The sequence below is a fragment of the Borostomias antarcticus genome (assembly GCF_949987555.1).
Source record: "Borostomias antarcticus genome assembly, chromosome: 1".
Taxonomy (NCBI): Eukaryota; Metazoa; Chordata; class Actinopteri; order Stomiiformes; family Stomiidae; genus Borostomias; species Borostomias antarcticus.
In genome coordinates this window covers 32,952,367-32,972,144 of record NC_140234.1, presented here as the reverse complement: position 1 = coordinate 32,972,144, position 19,778 = coordinate 32,952,367, and the positions used below count along the sequence as shown (strand labels likewise).

The window sequence follows — 19,778 nt, the reverse complement described above, 5'->3', positions numbered from 1 at the left end:
CTTACACTCTATACAGGTCCTGTGGACTCCCCCTGCCTCCTGCAGGCCACCCTGTAGCAGTCTACCCTATGGCTCCTGGAAAGGCCCCCTGCCTCCCCATGACTATCTCCTTCCCACTCTGTGCATTTAGTTAACACACACTTACACACAGACATACACCAGTCCACTTCCGGATTCAGGCCTGGACCTGGGCCCAGTCCCCCTTCCCCTCACCCTAACCCGGATCCATATCCTTTTCCTACCCCAACACCTGCCTCTATCTGGACCCAGGCACACTCACGCACACACAGACATACACCAGTCCTGGGCTCAGATCCCCTTCCCCTCACCCTAACCCGGGTCCGTATCCTTTTCCTACCCCCACCCTACCCCTGACCCCTGCCTCTATCTGGGCCCAGGCACACTCACGCACACACAGACATACACCAGTGTTTGCCATGTCTCTCCTAAGATGTTTTTGGCCATATTTTCTCTAAAATGTAATTTAATGTAATTTAAATTTAGACAAACTTGCACGATCGTCTCGTTGAGAGGGGTCAGGGAAGAATTTTTACAGCTCACTTTTCTGGCCCCTGGGTGATACTTGTTTTTTTGCTTCCCTCTGGAATATGTAGTGTAGGGGTGGGACCTCTGCCCACCTCCATTGTTCTCTGTAAAGCGCATTGTATTGCCTCTGGGTATGAAATGCGCTATACAGATAAAGCTTTGATTGATTGATTGATTGATTGAAACCCATAACTATCAAAATCACACGCAGCTCAAGTGAAAATTGTTGTACCATTACAACCAGGTCCAGCCTGGCTTATGTGCGTGGCTGGCTTGTTTCTGTTCAGGACTGGTCGAACAGAAGCTAGTCACGCCACTGAAATAGGTGTGAATTGAAATGACATGAAATAATGTCTGATAAATTAAGATAGGTCTTGTCGCCTGGACACATCAGTTCCAATGCTTCCAATTCTAATCCAGCACAATAACAGCGGGATAGCCAGTTAGCTCATGAGCTCCCAACAACTAGCAGCAGCTTCCGTAGCATTAATGGTAGCGGTCAGTAGCTAAAGCAGTTACATTGATGATTCCTGTAACGTTAGCTATTTTGCTGCAATTGGTTCAACTTCTGTTTCTGGACAAGGTAAGGGATAAAAAGATTGGAGTGAAAGGATGAACATGTGGAGGTTTGGGTTATAGTCCCATAAAGTCATCCCCACCGGGGCCTTGAACCCCCGTCTCTCGGGTGGGAGTCCAATGCTCTCACCACTACTCTACTTGTGCAGCGGAGATCGGCGGGTTGGTTTTGGTGTCCTTCTTCCAGTTCCTAGTGTAGGTTGGGGTTAGAATAAGGGTTGGGACAGGACCTGACCTATAAGGCAAGGGGTAAAGGTTGGAGTGAAAGGATGAACATGCGGACGTTTGGGGTATAGTCCCATAAAGTCATCCCCACTGGGGCCTTGAACCCCCGTCCCCCTGGTGGGAGTCCTATGCTTTCACTGCTACTCTACTTGTGCAGTGGAGATCGGCAGGTTGATTTTGGTGTCCTTCTTTATTTTGGTGTGCTGGGACTACTGCCTCTTGTGGTGCCAACAGAGAAATGCAGGTCAACATTGACCGGAGGGAGGGAGTGATAACTGGACTAACGCTATTCTATGTGCGCTGGCTTACAGCCATGCACAAAAAAAACAATGCCTCTTGTCTAGGTGCGCTGGCTTATAGCCATGCACAAAAAAAACACTGTCTCTTGTAGTAGGTGCACTGGCTTACAGCCACGCACAAAAAAACACTGCCTCTTGTGGTAGCAACATAGAACTGCAGGTCAACAACCAGATGGAGGAACGGAGGGACAACCAGACATTTGCTGTCTTTGGTGCGTTGCCACGTACAAAAATACAGCAGCCATCCTGTGCTTTGTGTGTTTTGTTTTGATCTTCAGGTGGGCACATCCCACACATTTTAACTTCCATTTACTGTACATGTGCAGTGTCTCGAATTTATCTTCGCAGCAGGGTGGCAAAGTAGACTATGAAGGAGAAACACTTTTCTGCCTCTACAAGTAGCCTACGTAGTGCACCATGAGGCTGAGTGCAGAAGGAATCAGGCGACCGCTGCAAGTGTTAATAGAGTAACTGCCTTCCCTAACAACAGAACCCTGCACACAGCCATCATCTCTCAGGAAAAGAGCCTAATACAGGGGACTTCCAGATCTAGCTACATAACCTAAGTAGCCTAAGCTAACATAAACTAGGCTATATGTTTTGGACTAAATGGCGTTGCATTCAGGGCAGTTCACATTTTTCCCCATTTAGGCTATGCATTTTCAGCAATGCTTTTGCGATTTCTTTTCAGCTGTTCAGCATTCATAAGCTTTTTCTGCAGGATGTGTAGGTAATTTTTTCTAGTAATATGTTTTTATATGTTGTAAATAAATATTTGTAATATGTATTTGCCCAAGTTATGTGCAATCTCTTCATTTCAGCTCAGTGTAGAAAAATGCACCGATACTAACAAATATAGATATCTATGCTAACAAACGCCTTCCTGCGCCGTTGTCTATTACTGCGCCGTCTCACTGTCGACACCATACATCGATGACATGGCCGCCCTGCAACAACGCTAGTAGTTTCAGGGGGCCTACCACCACCCCCTGAAAAAAAATCCTAGGGGAAACACTGCACCTTCTAGCCTGTATTTGCAGTGTCAAGCCCAAGATGAGACACCACGATCGGAACAGACATGGCACAGTCAATAAACACCTGAATTCATCTGACCATACACATTCTTGACTAACAGTACAAAAACAACAGGTGTGTCATCTTTAAATGAATGAAACGCTTTTACCTTCGGAATGTTTGCTTACATTTGCCTGTTTAGTAGGCTTATCAGAGTATTTATCCAATACAAAACAGCAACAACCAAGAGCAAAGAAAAATACTATTCTGCTTTTTGAAACAGCATACCGTTACAGCCTAAAAATTATGACTGGACATAAATTGAGTAGTAGGAACTCAGTGATACTGAGCTACACTGAGACCCAAAAACCTGCCGTTTTGATGGGAGGGTGAGAGAGAGAGAGAGAGAGAGAGAGAGAGGGAGAAAGAGAGAGAGGAGGGGGAGAGGGGGAGAGAGAAGGAGAAGGGGGGGAGAGACAGAGGGAGAGAGGCGCCAGGGATGATCCAGAGGAGAGGTGGGCCTACCTGCTGGGGGCCCTCTCCGTTGACCATGGCAGGGGGCGGTGGCGAGGCCAGAAGTGGGAGCTCGGGGCTGTGCAGCTGGCCGGTCTCCAGTGGGGGGGTGTGGTCTGCCATGTCTCCCTCATTCACACCTCTGAACAGGTGCTCCAAGCTGCTGTAACAAACACCAATAGTATTGTACCGTCTACTGTCGCCACCACCATGGGTCACAACAAGGCTATGGTTATAAATCAGACTGTGTGACAACATGGCTGTTTCAGTTCAACCACAACACTAAAGGGTTTATGTAAAGCATAATTATTTTACACACTGTAAAGGTTTCTAATCCTAACATAATGTCTCAATTAAACATCCCATTGCCTTCTCCCAGTGCTAACTGACTAGTTCCCTGGCAGTACATGTGCACTATGCCCAGCCGAGAGCAAGCGTCTCCCTGTCAGCCAAGCCCGGGGAGAGAAATGGCACATGTGTCCTTGAACTTAATTACTATCTAGCGCATGCGCCATTATACTGAGTGGTGATCTGGCTTATCTGTTAGCCATGCCCCCACCTTAAGCTCACACAAAGTCAGTTTACAGTGTGCTGGTCAATGAACCAGAATCCCCTAGCACTGCATCTCTGCAGCAGAGCCACCACTCCACAAGATTAGCCTAGTATTACTGACTGGCCTCGGAAGATATGGGGTGGCTGAACCTACAGTTATGAGGCCTACCGCCCCTACAAGCAGTATTGCGCTATCATAACAACAATAGCCTCTTCGTGTAGGCCCGGATGTCTGGATAACCCAACTGTACCTCAAATTAAAAGGGGCAATTACCATACAAAGAGGGCTCAGGTAACAGCAAGAGGGAACCCTATAGTCAAGTCCTATCCTTCCTCTACCAATAAAAACATACAAATATACACCCATGGAAAATGTTGATGCTCAGGCCAGATTCTTAACATGCACCCCATTAATACCGGTAGCTCCAGAAAGAAATTGCTTGTTTCATACTGGGCAGCTCACGCACTTCTTCTCTAGCTGAGTCCCATCCCCCTTCAGTGAAGTACAGACACAAAGACATGACCTACTATCCTGGCCCCCATACTTCAATGAAGCTACTCTCAGAATATTGGTGATGTGTGGGTTAAGAGCAGGAGGACATTTTCATTGGTGGATGGTCCAGCCACTCGGGTGCGTGTGTTTCGGGATTGCCGCCTGCACCGTGTGATGTGTGCGTGTCTCAATACGTGACAAATAAAGATGTTTGTTTTGTGTAACCCCCTAACACACATTCCCATCCGAAAAACAAATAAGAGAGAACACCTCTGACTTCTCATATCTAACAGTTCAAACTCCACAGTCCACAGCTAGGACACCTGTTTTTCAGTTTTGGTATGGCGAGTGGAAAAAAGTACCTTGAAAGGACAAATTAGGATCGAATGCAAAAGTGTGCTGCATTCTGAAAGTACTGTTTTCAGTGGGTGTCAGAACACGCATGCCGTGACTACAGGTGGTTTGATTCTCTCATGCTGTAATAACAATACCGTACGGCTTTTGCACTGCAAATATCTTGAATTAAGAAAACCCCCACATAAATGCACATCTGACGCAATTACTTAGGAAGCATATTCAATTAACAAACATCTCGGAGCAGTAGGTGGCCACAGGTGGTGGGGGGATTGTCTATTTGATAGCTCAGCAAGCGAGCGTCCCATAACTGCGTATAGTCTAGCAAGCTAGCCTGCTAGCTAACAAAACTAATATAGCGGCTAGTTGGACATAGCCAGCTAACGTACCAAGCGATGGCCTATCTTGCTATCTAACGTTAGCTAGGCTCACGTCCAGTCTAAGCTTCGGGTTGTAATTATGAGATCCTTCAGCAACACACTCATCGTGGCCAATCGAAGCGGCGAAATGCATTTTATAGCTAGAGGATTTTATTGGTATGTCAGATAGATAAAATCGGGCTTCCAAACAAGAATTCAAACCAGTATGAGCACTTCCAGACAGGGCGAGCCTCGCCAGCTGGCAGATACTCGCAGACTCTCGCAGACTAGTAGCCAGAATGACTAGCGCTGGCTATCTAACGCCCGTGCAACTAGCTCACGTTAGCTATACGAGAAAATATGGACCGCAGCAAACGAAACTAAATTATGCTGGCTAACGTTGGCTATAACGCTAGCTAGCAGCATAATGTGAAGCTATGCTAGTAGTTTTACGTCGTTAGCTCGAGCCTATACCATCAGCTAGCTATGCTAGCTACTACTAACCCTTAGCTAACTTACAAGCTAGCCTAGAACTTACCTGCCAAAGCCGCAGTTCCTTGCTCGGTGACAGCAGTGCTGCTTTCTCCAAACGTAGCAAGGTAATTTAATATACCCAACTTTAATAGACTGAGATGACTGTGACTAGCTAACTACCTTAGCTAGATACTTCAGCACCAGTATGCTATAGCTAGCCAAGCGGCGTTAACGTTTGGCTAACGTTAGCTTGCTAGTCGGACTCGAAACGAACGTCTTAAGACTTTGGAAATGTGACATACTCCTATTCACTTGAGCTAGTTTCTACAGTTAAACGAGTTTAACGTATGTAGTTCGAGATTTCGTCCCACTCAAAATCTTTTAACGCCAATATCTACGAAATACTTTTCCATCTGTCAACCCTGCTCCGTGTATGCACGTCTACGACGAGGCTTCTGACAGGTTGGACAGACGCCATCGTTCCTCGAACAAGAATGTACACAAATCTTCCCACGCATGCGTACAGCACATAGTCCAGAGAAGTCCGAGTGAGTGACCCAATACATCCATGGAGTGACCAGATATTCAAGATTCAAGATCCGTTTATTCGCCGTACGTGGTTACACATACTAGGAATTTGACTAGGGTAATGGCATACACGGATGAAGACGACATAGGACAGGACAGTAGCCTACAAATATACTAGCCTAATACAAAAAACAGTGCGAATATAAAATAATGCAATTAACCAAAAGAGGCATCATGCAAAATAGAAATGGTGCTCAGAAAGCACAGACCCCTGAATGCATTCCGTGGCTCTGCGCACCAAAATTGAATGGGTTCTAATTTGGCCCATGCTATAGAATACCAAGTTTGATAAAAAGCGGTCTGGGCGGAACACCGGCCGTGATGGGCGGCTCATGGGCGGCCCCGTGATTTGGATCTCCTCCAGAATTTAATGGATTGTTAGTTGACCCATGCTACACCCAAACGACATTCTTTCACGAGAATCAGTCGAGTAGTTTTAGCTTAAACCTGGTCTAAAGAATTATGGAGGCGAATGACCTGTCATGTTTGAGAGGCTCGTGGACCTGCCTTGTGATTCAGCTCCAAAATGTAATGGGGTCTAATTGGCCCATGCTACTCCCCTCCACAGAGTTTCATGAAAACCAGTCTGGTAGCTTGGAATGGCGAATAGCGGTGAATGGCCGGCCATAATTTGGGCCCAAACACCCATCCACTGAGTTCGGTGAAATTGGTGCGGTAGTTTTTGCGTAATCCTGCTGACAGACGTAGGCTACGGACGGATGTACAGACGGATGTACATAGGCTACACACGCCACCGAAAACATTAGGCTACGCTGTCGCTGGGGTGGACGTAATTACGCAATATAGGCTACAGAATAGAGTGTGGTGAGTGTAGTGTGGGGGGACACAAGCCTTGTTAATGAGTCTGATGGCCGTTATTGGAAAGAAGCTGTTTGTTGTTGTGGCACGTGGACCTGGTCTCGATGGACCGCAGTCTCCTGCCAGAGGGGAGTGGTTCAAAGAGACGTGTCCAGGATGCGAGATTACTTTTCGCAAGAACACCATAGAGTTTAGGGTTAAGGTTAGGGTGAGGGTCAGGTGTAGGGTTAGGGTCAGGTTTAGGGTTAAGGTTAGGGTTAAGGTTAGGGTTAAGGTTAGGGGTTAGGGTCTTCCTTAACCTTAAACTCAATGGTGTTATCGCTAAACTGGGTTGTGAAACGCGTAGACGCGTCCAGGATGTGAAAGATCGGTCACAATCTTTCTGGGTCGCTTTAGTGCCCTGGAGGCATGCAGATCCTGTAGGGATGGCAGTCTACAGCCGATCACCCTCTCAATGGAATGGATGATGCGCTGCAGTCTGGGCTTGTCTTTATCTGTTGCGGCGGAGAACCAGATGGTGATGGAGGAGGTGAGGATGGACTCGATGATGGAGGTGTAGAACAGTACCATCATTGCTTTTGGAATGCTGAATTTCTTCAGCTGCCTCAGGAAGTAAATCCTCTAATGTGCTTTTTTGGTGAGGGAGTTGATGTTCAGCTCCCACCTGAGGTCCCGTAGATGGTGGTGCCCAGGAAGCGGAAGGAGTTAACAGTGGCCACTGGGATGTCATTCAGTGTGATGGGGGGGAGGGAGGTTGGTTTCTTTCTTAAGTCTACAACCGTCTTGAGAGCGTTGAGCTCCAGGTTGTTTTGACCACACCAGGACAGCAGCTGGTCGATCTCCCACCTGTAGGCAGACCTGTCTCCCTCGGAGATGAGTCCGATGGGGGTGGTGTCGTCCGCAAACTTCAGAGCTTGACAGACACGTGCCTGGAGTTGCAGCTGTTCGTGTACAGGGAGAAGAGAAGAGGAGAAGAACACATTCTTGGGGGGAGCCTGTGCTGATGGTCCTGGAGTCAGAGAAGCTCTTGCCCAGTTTCATGTGCTGCTTTCGGCCAGACAGGAAGTCTGTGATCCACCTGCAGCTGGAGTTGGGCATGCACATATGGTAGAGCACACCCTCCAGAGTGGGCGGGAGGATGGTGTTGAAAGCAGAGCTGAAATCCATAAACAGGATCATGGCGTAGTAGGTGCCTACGGACTCCAGTTGCTGGAGAATGTAGTGTAGGGCCATGTTTACTGCATTGTCCACTGACCTGTTGGCTGTGTAGGCGAACTGCAGGGGGCCCATAAGAGGGTCTGTGATGGATTTGTGATGCCGCAAAAGAAGGTGTTCAAAAACCTTCAGTGGTACAGAGGTCAGGGTAACAGGTCTGTAGTCATTCAGACCAGTGATCCTTGCTTTCTTGGGGACAGGGATGATGGTGGAGGTTTTGAAGCAGGCTGGTACATGGCATCATAGTGAGGTATTGAAGATATCAGTGAACACTGGGGACAGCTGATCAGCATAGTGTTTCAGCATGGAGAGGGAGACAGAGTCTGGTCTGACCCCTTTCCAGGGGTTCTGTCTCTTGAACAGATGGTTCACGTCCTTCTCTAGGATGGTGAGGTCAGTAGGTAGGCCGGTAGGTAGGTAGGTAGGTAGATATGTAGGCAGGCAGGCACTTAAAAGCAATACATCGCGATATTTGGACCTATACAAACATGTCTGGTGCTAATTCTCCAATTAGATTTACTAAAAGTAAGCTGAATCGTCCAAACAGTCTACTCATAAAGATAATACATTGACATTTATTACCTTTTAAAACTCGTGCCCCCGGGACCCAGCATTCAGTCGATGTGTGTGCATGCGCAACTTGTGCGTCTATGGATATCATGCGTTTTTTAGCTCAATGATATCATGGCGGAGGTGAGAAAACCGAAGCGAAACATAATGGAGAAATCCGAGAAAACCCGAGAAAACGCTATGTATTGCTTTAATAATTCCGCAGGCACTTTAAAGCAATACATAGCGTTTTCTCTGGTTTTCTCGGAACTGCGCCCCACAGGCTCTGCGAGTAAGTGCACTGTCGTACTGTCCTAACCAGGCCCCCAGGATTTGAAATCTAAAGTGAAGCCCTATTGAGCCATCTTTGAAAAAAACTCATGCTCAGTCCAAGGTATCAATGGCGTTCTTGTAGTCCACGAACAGATTGCTCTCTCCGCTCTTAGAGTTAGTGATGAGAAGCGACTTGCTTATTAATCTACTTTCGTCAAATATATCCCTTGGAAAACATATTTTTTTATCCAGGCATCTTAGTTTTAACAGTATAATTGTGACTGAACATGTTTTGTTTGCTAGTAGGTGGTATTCATTCTGTTTTAAGCTCGGCGGGTTAGCCGCAAACTTCATGCCGCAGTGAGAGATCCCGTCTCTGGGTGGACAGCTGTTCAACTCGCCTGGGACCAGGTCCCCTGGAGCTATTTCGCCTGGCTGCCCATCGCGTTGTTGTGAACAGAATGAATACCACCTACTAGCAAACAAAACATGTTCAGTCACAATTATATTGTTAAAACTAAGATGCCTGGATAAAATATGTTTTCCAACGGATATAGTTGACGAAAGTAGATTAATAAGCAAGCCGCTTATGAGCCATGAACGCAATCTGTTTGTGGACTACAAGAAATCGTCATTGATACCTTTGACTGCGCATGTTTTTTGTGCGTTATCCCTGAATCCCCTCTGCAGATTGATCTACACATCTACAGCGGTCGCTTCAATACAAGTCAATGGATTTCATAAAATGATCAATAAAACCCTACATGATTCATACTTTGCAGCGAATTTGATGTCAGAACACCAACGGACACCAATTACCCCCTTGTGAGCTTCTTGTCTTTGAAATTGAGAGTTTAACATGTTTTTGAAAGATTTTTCACGGTGCCCACCCACATCCATTCTCAAAAGTGCTAGTTTTGTCAACGTTTTGATCTGAACCATTGTATATGATCATAAGTAACCTTAAAACAGGGCTAAACATTCATTTTCCCTTGACTCCTTTAAGCACAACGTTGCGCACTTCGACTGAATGCTGCGTCCTGGGGGCGTGAGTTTTAAAAGGTAATAAATGTCAATGTATTATCTTTCTGAGTAGACTGTTTGGATGATTCAGTTTACTTTTAGTCAATCTAATTGGAGAATTAACACCAGACATGTTTGTAAAGGTCCAAATATTGCAATGTATTGCTTTAATAATAATAATAAATAAGTACAGTAGCAGAAAAGTATGTAAGAATAAAGAATATACATAGAGAATATACATAATAGATTAAATTAAATTACAAGAAATATATACATACAGTACAGTATGCATACATACAGAATATATGTATTAACAGTCTGTAAAATATGTATAATAATACTAAAATATCCATCCCTCCCTCCCTCCCTCCCTCCCTCAGGAACACTCAGGCACTGTTACAAAGTCTGATGGCCACTGGCACAAAGGAGCGTCTGAACTGCTCTGTTTTGCACCTAGGTGGGATGAGCCTGTGGCTGAAAGTGCTCCCCATCTGCCACAGCTTGGCAGATGGGGAGCACCCAAAGCACCTAAATTAGGATTGCACCTACAGGTAAAGGTGCTCTAAACCTTCTAGCGACTGAATGGATCTATTGTAGATATCTTGCTCTATTTGAAAAACACTGGATCAGATTGGCAACCTATGAGTGCTGGTTATTATTGGTGAATAAGTCTGATCCCCTCTTTTAGCCCTACAGAAACGTCCCAAGTTAAAATTACATGAAAACTACAGTCTTCCACTGGTCAAACACAGGTTACATTTGACATGTGTCATTGGATGTGTAGGCTAAATGGAATGGAATTCCTATTGCATAATTTATGTAGCCAGATGATCTGTTATTAAGACCTGTGTAAATGGGTGCACATGTTCCTGTGTACCACTGCCCTACTCACACCAACCAACCATGGGGGTGCTATAGGTTTGCAAGAAGGACCCTAGAGGGATGTTCCTGTCTTACTCACACCAACCATGTGAGTGCGCTATTGGCTTGCAAGAAGGACACTAGTGATGGAGGGAGACAGTCATGCTCTGAGACTCCATTCAAAGAACTTCTGCCAGTCTTGTTTACAAAACCTAACATACCTATATACATGTTGGCGAATCAACTCCAGAGATTAATTTCCAGATAAATGCCTCAGGCTCAGACTGGTTCAAGCTAGAGGCTACGATTCTGCCACATTTGACACCGAGAGTTTATGGCTTAAGGTTAGTTATTAGTCATGTTATTAGTCATGTTATTGTCATGAAATAATCAGAACACAGGACATGTAGGCTACACAGTTACTGTATATGATTTATTAGCTGTGAAGGACAATTTGTGACAATGTAATATGTTTTTCCACTTAATTGACAGAGTGATCTGATGAGATTATGACAGAAACGGAAGTCTCAACTCAAACTTATTTATAAAGCACATTTAAAACAACTGTGGTTGACAAAAGTGCTGTACATTGTAGGCACTACGCAACAAAATACAACATAATAAATAGCAAACAACAAGACAAAAGAAAGAAGAAAGAAAAAACATACATAAATTATTGCGATGCTGAGCTGGTCATAACATGAAGTCCACTGAGAAAAGGTGAGTTTTCAGCAGAGACTTAAAGGCATCCAAAGTCTGGGCTGTTCTAATATGCAACGGTAGGCTATTCCACAGGTTGGGGCCAGCTACCTCAAAAGCTTGGTGACCTCTGTTTTTGAGCCTAAATTTAGGGACATCTAGAAGCAGCTGATTGCTTGAACTGAGTGCTCTAGCTGGGCTATGAACATGGAGGAGCTCAGCTAGATACAGAGGAGCCAGGCTGTTTAAAACCTTAAAAACAAGTAACAAAATCTTAACATTTACAGTATAGTAGTACAGTAGGCTACACAGTTACTGTTTATGATTTATTAGCTGTGAGGGACAATTTCCAATATTATGGATAACAGGAGTATATTCAGTTTTTGGAGAAAAATATGGAGCTCTTTAAAACCAGTGTTTGCCTCCAAAATTCAAAGCAGGGGTTTTCAGGACATGCTTTAAGCTTGTAATTCTTGTAGTTCAGCCCCTCTGTTATGCTCTGACACCCCAGCCCTAATTTTTGCAGTCTGTTTTTGACAAAATTCCCTAAAGTTATCTGACACAAAAAAATAAAGAACTGGATCGAGGCAGCTGTTCCCAGCTGCAAGGCAGAGAGTGATGACAGCCCCTTTGCGTACATGTCTTATGTACTCGCACGACTCTCCATAACCATTCTCATTTACCTCCTGCTCGGCCTCCAGAAAGACAGTGCGGAGCACATGGTATGGCAAGAAACAAGTGAAGAAAATGGCCAGGACTATGACAACTAAGGCAACTGACTTCATGAACCTAGGTCTTTCTCTGCTTTGCACATGCCGCACCTTAAAAAGTTTTAAAACCACAAATACGTTACAGACAGAGATGACTGCGAAAGGTATAATGAATCCAAAGAGCATAGTGGCATGATTAACAATGATGAGCATGCGTATGTTGCCTGTATGTTGTTTTAGAATCAGCTCCAGACACTTGGTTTTACTAAATGCATCCTGGGTAGTTCCTGCATTCATCAGAGGAATGGATCCAAGGGCCACTAACAACCAGATCAACAGGCACACCACCCAGGCACTGCGGCTGGTCTTCAGCTTCATGTACTTGTATGGTTTGATGACAGCCAGGAAGCGAACCACACTTAGCACCATGAGGAAGTAGATGCTGCCATATATGTTGACATAGAACACGTATGACATGAGACGGCAGATGACATCTCCAAAGGCCCAGTTGGAATCCATCAGATAGTAGGAGGCTCTGAAGGGCAGGGAGCTCACCAGCATTAAGTCTGACACTAGGAGATTCACCATGAACAGATTGAAAGGAGTGAACTCCCTCTTGCTCCTCCACACAGTGATGAAAAAACACAGGGAGACAACATTGAAGACGAGTCCCAGAGTGAAGATGACCAAGTAGGTTGCTGGGTAGACTCTGTGTTTGAAGGTACTGATGGAGCAGTTGATACTAGGCCCATCTTCCATGATTGATTGATTCATGACTCTGTCCTAAAACATGAAGTGAGAAGATATTATGATATTAAACTTGGCCAGTTGAAGAATGATTTGTGACAATGTAATTTGTTTTTCCACTTAATTGACATAGTGATCTCGTGACATTATGACAGAAACGGAAGTCTCAACTCAAACTTTATTTATGAAGCACATTTAAAACAACCGTGGTTGACCAAAGTGCTGTACAGTGTAGGCACTAAGCAACAAAATACAACATAATAAATAGCAAACGACGAGATAAAAGAAAGAAGAAAGAAAAAACATGCATAAATTATTGGGGTGCTGAGCTCGTCATAACATGAAGGCCACTGAGAAAAGGTGAGTTTTCAGCAGACTTAAAGCTACATGAGATAACTCGGCACTTTGGTGGCCCCTCTGGTCGTGATAAAATCGGCACTGCGTTTTAAGAGCCACACTTCCCACAATCCCCCACTCAGTCGCTGTAATGACGGGGGGAAAAATGATAACAAACGCGCGTGGCACAGACTGAATTGGAAGATTGTAGCTACTTTCTGGAAGGATGGCTTCAGTGCAGGAAAATACCGGTCTTCTTTCTTTTATGTGCATGTAGATTTTGTTGCGGGGCGAAGCGTCACTTCCGTTTCCACCACAAGATTTCCCGCCAGTGTACACCAAAATTCTAAAATAATAAATTCACGGGGACTCGCAGTCTCATGTCACAAAAATAATTTTGGGGGTCTTGCTAAGGCCAATAAACTTATAGCAAGTAAAGGTGAATATTGAACTATAAAAAATGATGTCACTGAGCTTTAAAGGCATCCAAAGTGCAACTGTAAGCTATTCCACAGGTTTGGGCCAGCTACCTCAAAACCTTGGTGACCTCTGGTTTTGAGCCTAGATTTAGGGACATCTAGAATGAGTTCTCTAGCTGGGTTATGAACATGGAGGAGCTCAGATAGATACAGGGGAGCCAGGCCATTTAAAATCTTAATCCAGAAACAGACAGGAAGCCAGTGCAGAGAAGACAGCACTGGTGTGATGTGGTCATGCTTTATTTTTGTGTGTTGGCTGTAAGCCGACACACCAAGAAGAGGGAATCCTTTTTGTCGCTCCCTTCCTCTTTCCCTGTTGGCGTTGTTGACCTGCAGTTCTATGTTGCTACCACAAGAGGCAGTGGTCCCAGAACATCAAAAGAAAAATACTCCACAGATCCCCCAGGTCAGTGGTGGCTGAGTGGTTAGTGTGCTGCTATCACCGTGAAGGTTGTGAGTTCAATCCTTGGTGTGGACATACCAAGGTACCCGACATATTTTGTCACTGGATGTTATAGAAGTTATGTAACGAGCGTGGGTCATATTTGTTAATTATAGACCCTTTTACAGCCTAGTCAGCACAAGTATGCGCACACATTCTTGAAACAGTAGCAGAGGAAGACAGACGAAATCGCCATTATTAAGCGTACGGACTGGACTGAGGACATCATCAAAAATGCCCGTGTTTGCGGTGCCCATTATATATCAGGTAGCTTCAAAGAGACCACCACCACCACAGAAGAAGACTACCTCGGAAAAAAAAGTTCACTCGGACAGAACACGTCTAAATAAGTTATTTAATGGTAGCGCTGAGGCTTCAAAACCCAGCATTTGTTTAAATAGACCCTTTTACTTAGATAAGTGAAGTTTCATGTTTGTCTGACACTTGTAAATATGAACGCCTCTCCTAACTAGGCCGACACCGATTTATTTTGACGGTGAAGTGAATGGAGCAGCAAAGGATTGTTGTCTAGCATGAGCGAGCATGCGACAACAGGACTGAAAAGGGCTATTTGACTACCTGGTTTCACTGGAATGTCTAGTTGAAATGTAGCCCTTCTCAGTCCCGTTGTCGCATTCATTGTTAAAATAGACCCGTTTGCTTTCATGTTTATCTGACACTTGTAAATATGAGCACCTCTCCTAACTAGGCCGACACCGATTTATTTTGACGGCAAAGTGAAATAATATTATGGTGACCAAAATTAAACTACTGACGCATACCCTGAAATAATTTCACCAAGTTTTATATTGAAAACAATAAATAAAATTAGCAGCACTATCCACTTTTTGTTTGCATAAACATTAAAATATTGAGTCTTGTAAAGTGTTAACTTTGGTTGATGTTGGACAGTATTTACAGTGAGTTTTTCAAAGCACAGTAATGAATCATGGTTTTAATGATCATTTATAACAATAAATCTAAAGGATAAGGACACTGAATTTCATGTTTAGCCCTATTCCTGGCTTCCCTGGCATGTGACTAGTACAGGTTAAAATATTTCTGTTTTGTGCAGTACAGAGTTCTGTGTCAATAACGTCGGCGCGCGCACCCCGGCTGGTTGCTAGCTATGGGCACACTCGAAAAACTCTAAAAAGTATGATATACGTGGATTTCAAGTTCAGGTATTACATGGTTTATGCTTACCAAGCTCTGAAGTCGTCCTGTAAACACCATAGGTCATTTCGCCTCTGCATTTCGAAAACAAAAGTAACTTGTAAACAGTACTAATTTATAGCCTGGTACGACCATCCTGTTCTCGCGAGCTCACATCCTGTTTCACGAACGCAGAACGGTCTGGTCTTCGCCTCCTCCAGAGCGATTATGCCAAAATCCAGACCATACCGGTCCAATCAAGGACTGCGTTTTAACTGCTGTCCCACCCCACAGTGGAAAGCAGCCCCTGATTGGTTCGTGTCCCTGCCGCTCGCTAAACAAACATGGCGGCTCCCTAAGCAATGAGTGGTAATGTTAACGTTAGAAGAATAAACGCAGCTATAAGTGCAGTTATTGCAGAAATCGACTTAATCAGAACACTTAAACAAGAACAAGAGTATGCACTAGCGGAGTTTCTCGGTGGAAAAGACGGTTTTGTCGTTCTTCCGACTGGATTTGGCAAACGTTTGCTGAACGCTGATTGGCTGAATGCTTTTGTCTGTCAAGGCAAGTACCCCCGCCCACATAATCGCTCTCTATGGGGCGAAGGCCAGACCGATATTGCGGAGCGAAGCAGTGAGCTCGCTAGATCGGGATGGTCATACCAGGCTAACTAATTTCACCGAACATAGGCCTACAACAGCCATCCCTTCACGCTGTAAATTTTAGCGGAGGTTTACAGCGTGAAGGGATGGCTGTTGTATGTTCGGTGAAATTAGTACTGTTTACAAGTTACTGTTTTTTCGAAATGCAGAGGCGAAAGGACCTATGGTGTTTACAGGAAGACTTCAGAGCTTGGTAAGCATAAACCATGTAATTCCTGAACTTGAAATCCACGTATATCATACATTTGAGTTTTTTGAGTGTGCCCACAGCTAGCAAAGAGTGCGCGGCCGACGTTATTGACACAGAACTCTGTACTGCACAAAACAGAAATATTTTAACCCGTACTAGTCAGATACATGCCAGGGAAGCCAGGAATAAACATGAAATTCAGTGTACATATCCTTTAATCAGATTTTATTGTGGTTTGTCATTATACCGGTTATTGTTACATCCTTAGTATATAGTATGTGGTTCAAATGGTTTGATGTAGCCTACTGTAGTAAGCCTATGTGGTTCAAATGGTTTGACGGAGTATGTAATTCAAGTCAACATTAAACCCTATCGGTTCCCTTATCTTTGATCTACACAAAGCAAAGGACAACAGAAATGGCATGGAGAGGGAATGCTTCTTAGAAGAATATCATGAGATGTATTGACGAAGGCAGGCAAGCTGCAACAGGTAATTTTTGTGCAACCACTCAGATAAACATTGAATTACAGCTAGAGAGTTCCTTATAATTCTTGAAGTAGATTAGAAGCTATGGCTTCAACAAAATGTAATTCTTTAAATATGCTGTATTTTCAAGGCATCTCACTCAGGGACAACAGCCATAGTTGTGTTGCTAAAAAAATATCTTAACCAGAGCAAATTATAAGTGTAGCGATATACGTATGTACAGTGCAGGCTTGTACAGTTCACTATTAGACTTAACTGGAAGTGAGAGCCTTGGAACAAAGTGAAGGTTTCCATACAGCTGTCTGTATAACATGCCTGTGTTAACAAATATATACCATGTGACAGCAATGAAAACAATATATTTTTTAAAACAACATCATACTAATACCTTCCACTTCTTGAACAGCAAGTGCTTCAACGACACAGGCTGGTGTGTTACCTCACTTTCTTAATCCAGTGATGGTTGGTGGGGCATTTAGGAGAGGAGAGCTGTGTTTTATTGGTAAATTCAGCAGTAAGAAGATGTACAGCATGCAGGGACTTATAATGACAGTTGGTTTAGTGTGCTGTCCCATCATTCCTTTAAAGGTGAAATTCTCCGGTAAAATGCTCCACCCCCAATTTTCCAACTCATTTTTAAGCGGTGCCGCTACATAAACATTCTGTATCAACATTTACTTAAGAACATGTTGGAACATAAACTGCTGAAGATTAATGTCAGTCACCTCATACTTGTAATTCTCTCCTCCCTCACAGAGATCTTCTAGATAATACGCAAATAAGACACCAGATAGTTAAATTAAACGGCCACTACAGTTCCCACAGACCCTTACCCTTTTACACCAGCACTAGAGGACAGTTAGAGATTGCTCATAAACCTGCACCACTAGCCTACTTCACCACCTCAGTGGGATTTTTCCATTATCAGTGCCGACCCGTGCCCGAAATGAACTCTCTAGTTGTAATTCAATGTTTATCTGAGTGGTTGCACAATAATTACCTGTTGCAGCTTGCCTGCCTTCATCAATACCTCTCTTAAGATATTCTTCTAAGAAGCATTCCCTCTCCATGCCATTTCTGTTGTCCTTTGCTTTGTGTAGATCAAAGATAAGGGAACTGAGAGGGTTTAATGTTGACTTGAATCACATACTCCGTGAAACCATTTGAACCACATAGGCTTACTACAGTAGGCTACATCAAACCATTTGAACCACATACTATATACTAAGGATGTAACAATAACCGGTATAATGACAAACCGCAATAAAGTCGTATTACATTTATTGTGATAAATGATCATTAAAACCATGTTTGATTACTGTGCTTTGAAACACTGTAAATACTGTCCAGCATCAACCAAAGTTAACAACACTTTCCAAGACGCAATATTTTAATGTTAATGCAAACAAAAAGTGGATAGTGCTGCTAATTTTATTTATCGTTTTCAATATGAAACTTGGTAGAATGATTTCAGTGTGTGCATCAGTAGTTTACCAGCGTTTCCGCTGGTAAGGTTTTGGCACAAGATCCTTGCCGCCAGACCAAACATTTGAGACAAAAAACAATAATACAAATTAGGCTATATATAAATAAAACTTTCTAAATATTTCTGCCTAAATGCACTTTCAAAGCTACTGTCGCGCCCACATTAGGACTATTTATTTTCAATAAAGAGCCTATAGGCCGCGCGCTCTGTGCCGCTCCATGCTGCTCCTTTCGGAGGTGATCGGAAGCCTCGGCGCGTGAAGGGATTTTTTCTTCAGTGAGCGGCATGAGGTTACAACGAAAGATAGGCGGGCTATTGACGCTCAAATATTACCATAGTGTTAACCGCTGGCACCTAGGCCTACTCCTCAAAATGCCTAGCCTACTGTCTAAAATACATTTATGTTAGTAGGCTAATCTAAGTGCCGTTATAGCTACAGTTAGACGTGCCTACAGCTCCTGCCCATCTCAAGCACGTTGATAAAGCCTTTGGTTTTATAATTCCCTGATGACAACTAGCGGATCCTATAACCTAATATATCAATACAATTTTCCAGATGGGTATACGACGATTTTTTTGTGTCGGCTGTAAGCCGACACACCTAGAAGAGGGAATCCTTTTTGTCACTCCCTTCCTCCCTTCCTCGGTCCCTGTTGGCGTTGTTGACCTGCAGTTCTATGTTGCTACCACAAATTCAGTTGTCCCAGAACATCAAAAGAAAAATACTCCACAGATCCCCCAGGTCAGTGGTGGCTGAGTGGTTAGTGTGCTGCCTATCACCACGAAGGTTGTGAGTTCAATCCTTTTTGTGGACATACCAAGGTACTCGACATATTTTGTCACTGGATGTTGTAGGAGTTATGTAACGAGCGTGGGTCATATTTGTTCATTATAGACCCTTTTACAGCCTAGTCAGCACAAGTATGCGCGCGCATTCTTGAAACAGTAGCAGAGGAAGACAGACGAAATCGCCATTATTAAGCGTACGGACTGGACTGAGGACATCATCAGAAATGCCCGCGTTTGCGGTGCCCATTTTATATCAGGTAAGTTATTTTGACTACCTGGTTTCACTGGAATGTCTGGTTGAAATGTAGCCCTTCTCAGTCCCGTTGTCGCACTCCGCTCGCTCATGCCAGACAACAGTCCTTTGCTGGTCAATTCACTTTGCCGTCAAAATAAATCGGTGTCGGCCTAGTGATGACTTTCGTTGTCTTTTATTATTGTCCTTATTTCAGCTCTGCGTTGTGTTTTGATTTCAATAAAAGACGGCCCCCAATCTCACACAATACCACACAGTCCAGTGTCTCCTTTTCAGGTGTATTCCAAATGAATCTCTCCAACATGGGATTTGAGCCTCAAGCAAAAGCGGTTTATTACAGAAGGTTTGACAAACAAAAGACGATGGCATGGCCTAATGTACAGTTGACCTCTCTGTATGCTGTCTGGACCCAAATCAAAGCATTGGTCTCGTTGCAACGTTCTTATGTGGTTTGAGTGTCCCCCCCTCCCTCGTCTCTTCTCCGATAAGACTGTCTCTCTGGTCTCTTCTGTGACCTTGTTTTGGTCAAGTTAACCTACGCCGCCTCGGCGCCCAGGCCTTTATCTCTAACCACAACAATGGTGTTTGGCCCAGAGTGTACCAGCCA

General features: G+C 44.1%; 2 protein-coding genes across 3 annotated transcripts in view; both read right to left on the bottom strand.

The window, feature by feature from the left end:
• The window catches only part of fndc3a (fibronectin type III domain containing 3A), an 84,826-nt gene extending 78,958 nt beyond the window's left edge, over positions 1 to 5,868 (bottom strand). Inside the window, exons 1-2 of one of the 2 annotated variants that reach the window (XM_084447756.1) lie at positions 5,470 to 5,868; positions 3,186 to 3,336 (exon numbers count right to left, since the gene is read on the bottom strand). In XM_084447756.1, coding sequence (XP_084303882.1) covers positions 3,186 to 3,296 — 111 coding nt within the window. In that variant the 5' untranslated portion in view covers positions 3,297 to 3,336; positions 5,470 to 5,868. The remainder of the gene's footprint in view (positions 1 to 3,185; positions 3,337 to 5,469) is intronic. The other variant, XM_084447755.1, reaches the window with a different exon arrangement.
• Positions 5,869 to 11,890: 6,022 nt separating this feature from the next.
• cysltr2b (cysteinyl leukotriene receptor 2b) lies at positions 11,891 to 12,901 on the bottom strand (the record flags this gene model as incomplete). The annotated part of the gene is made up of 1 exon (XM_084461228.1): positions 11,891 to 12,901. The coding sequence occupies one exon, from the start codon at positions 12,899 to 12,901 to the stop codon at positions 11,891 to 11,893; it is 1,011 nt and encodes a 336-aa protein (XP_084317354.1).
• Between the last annotated feature and the right edge of the window lie 6,877 nt (positions 12,902 to 19,778).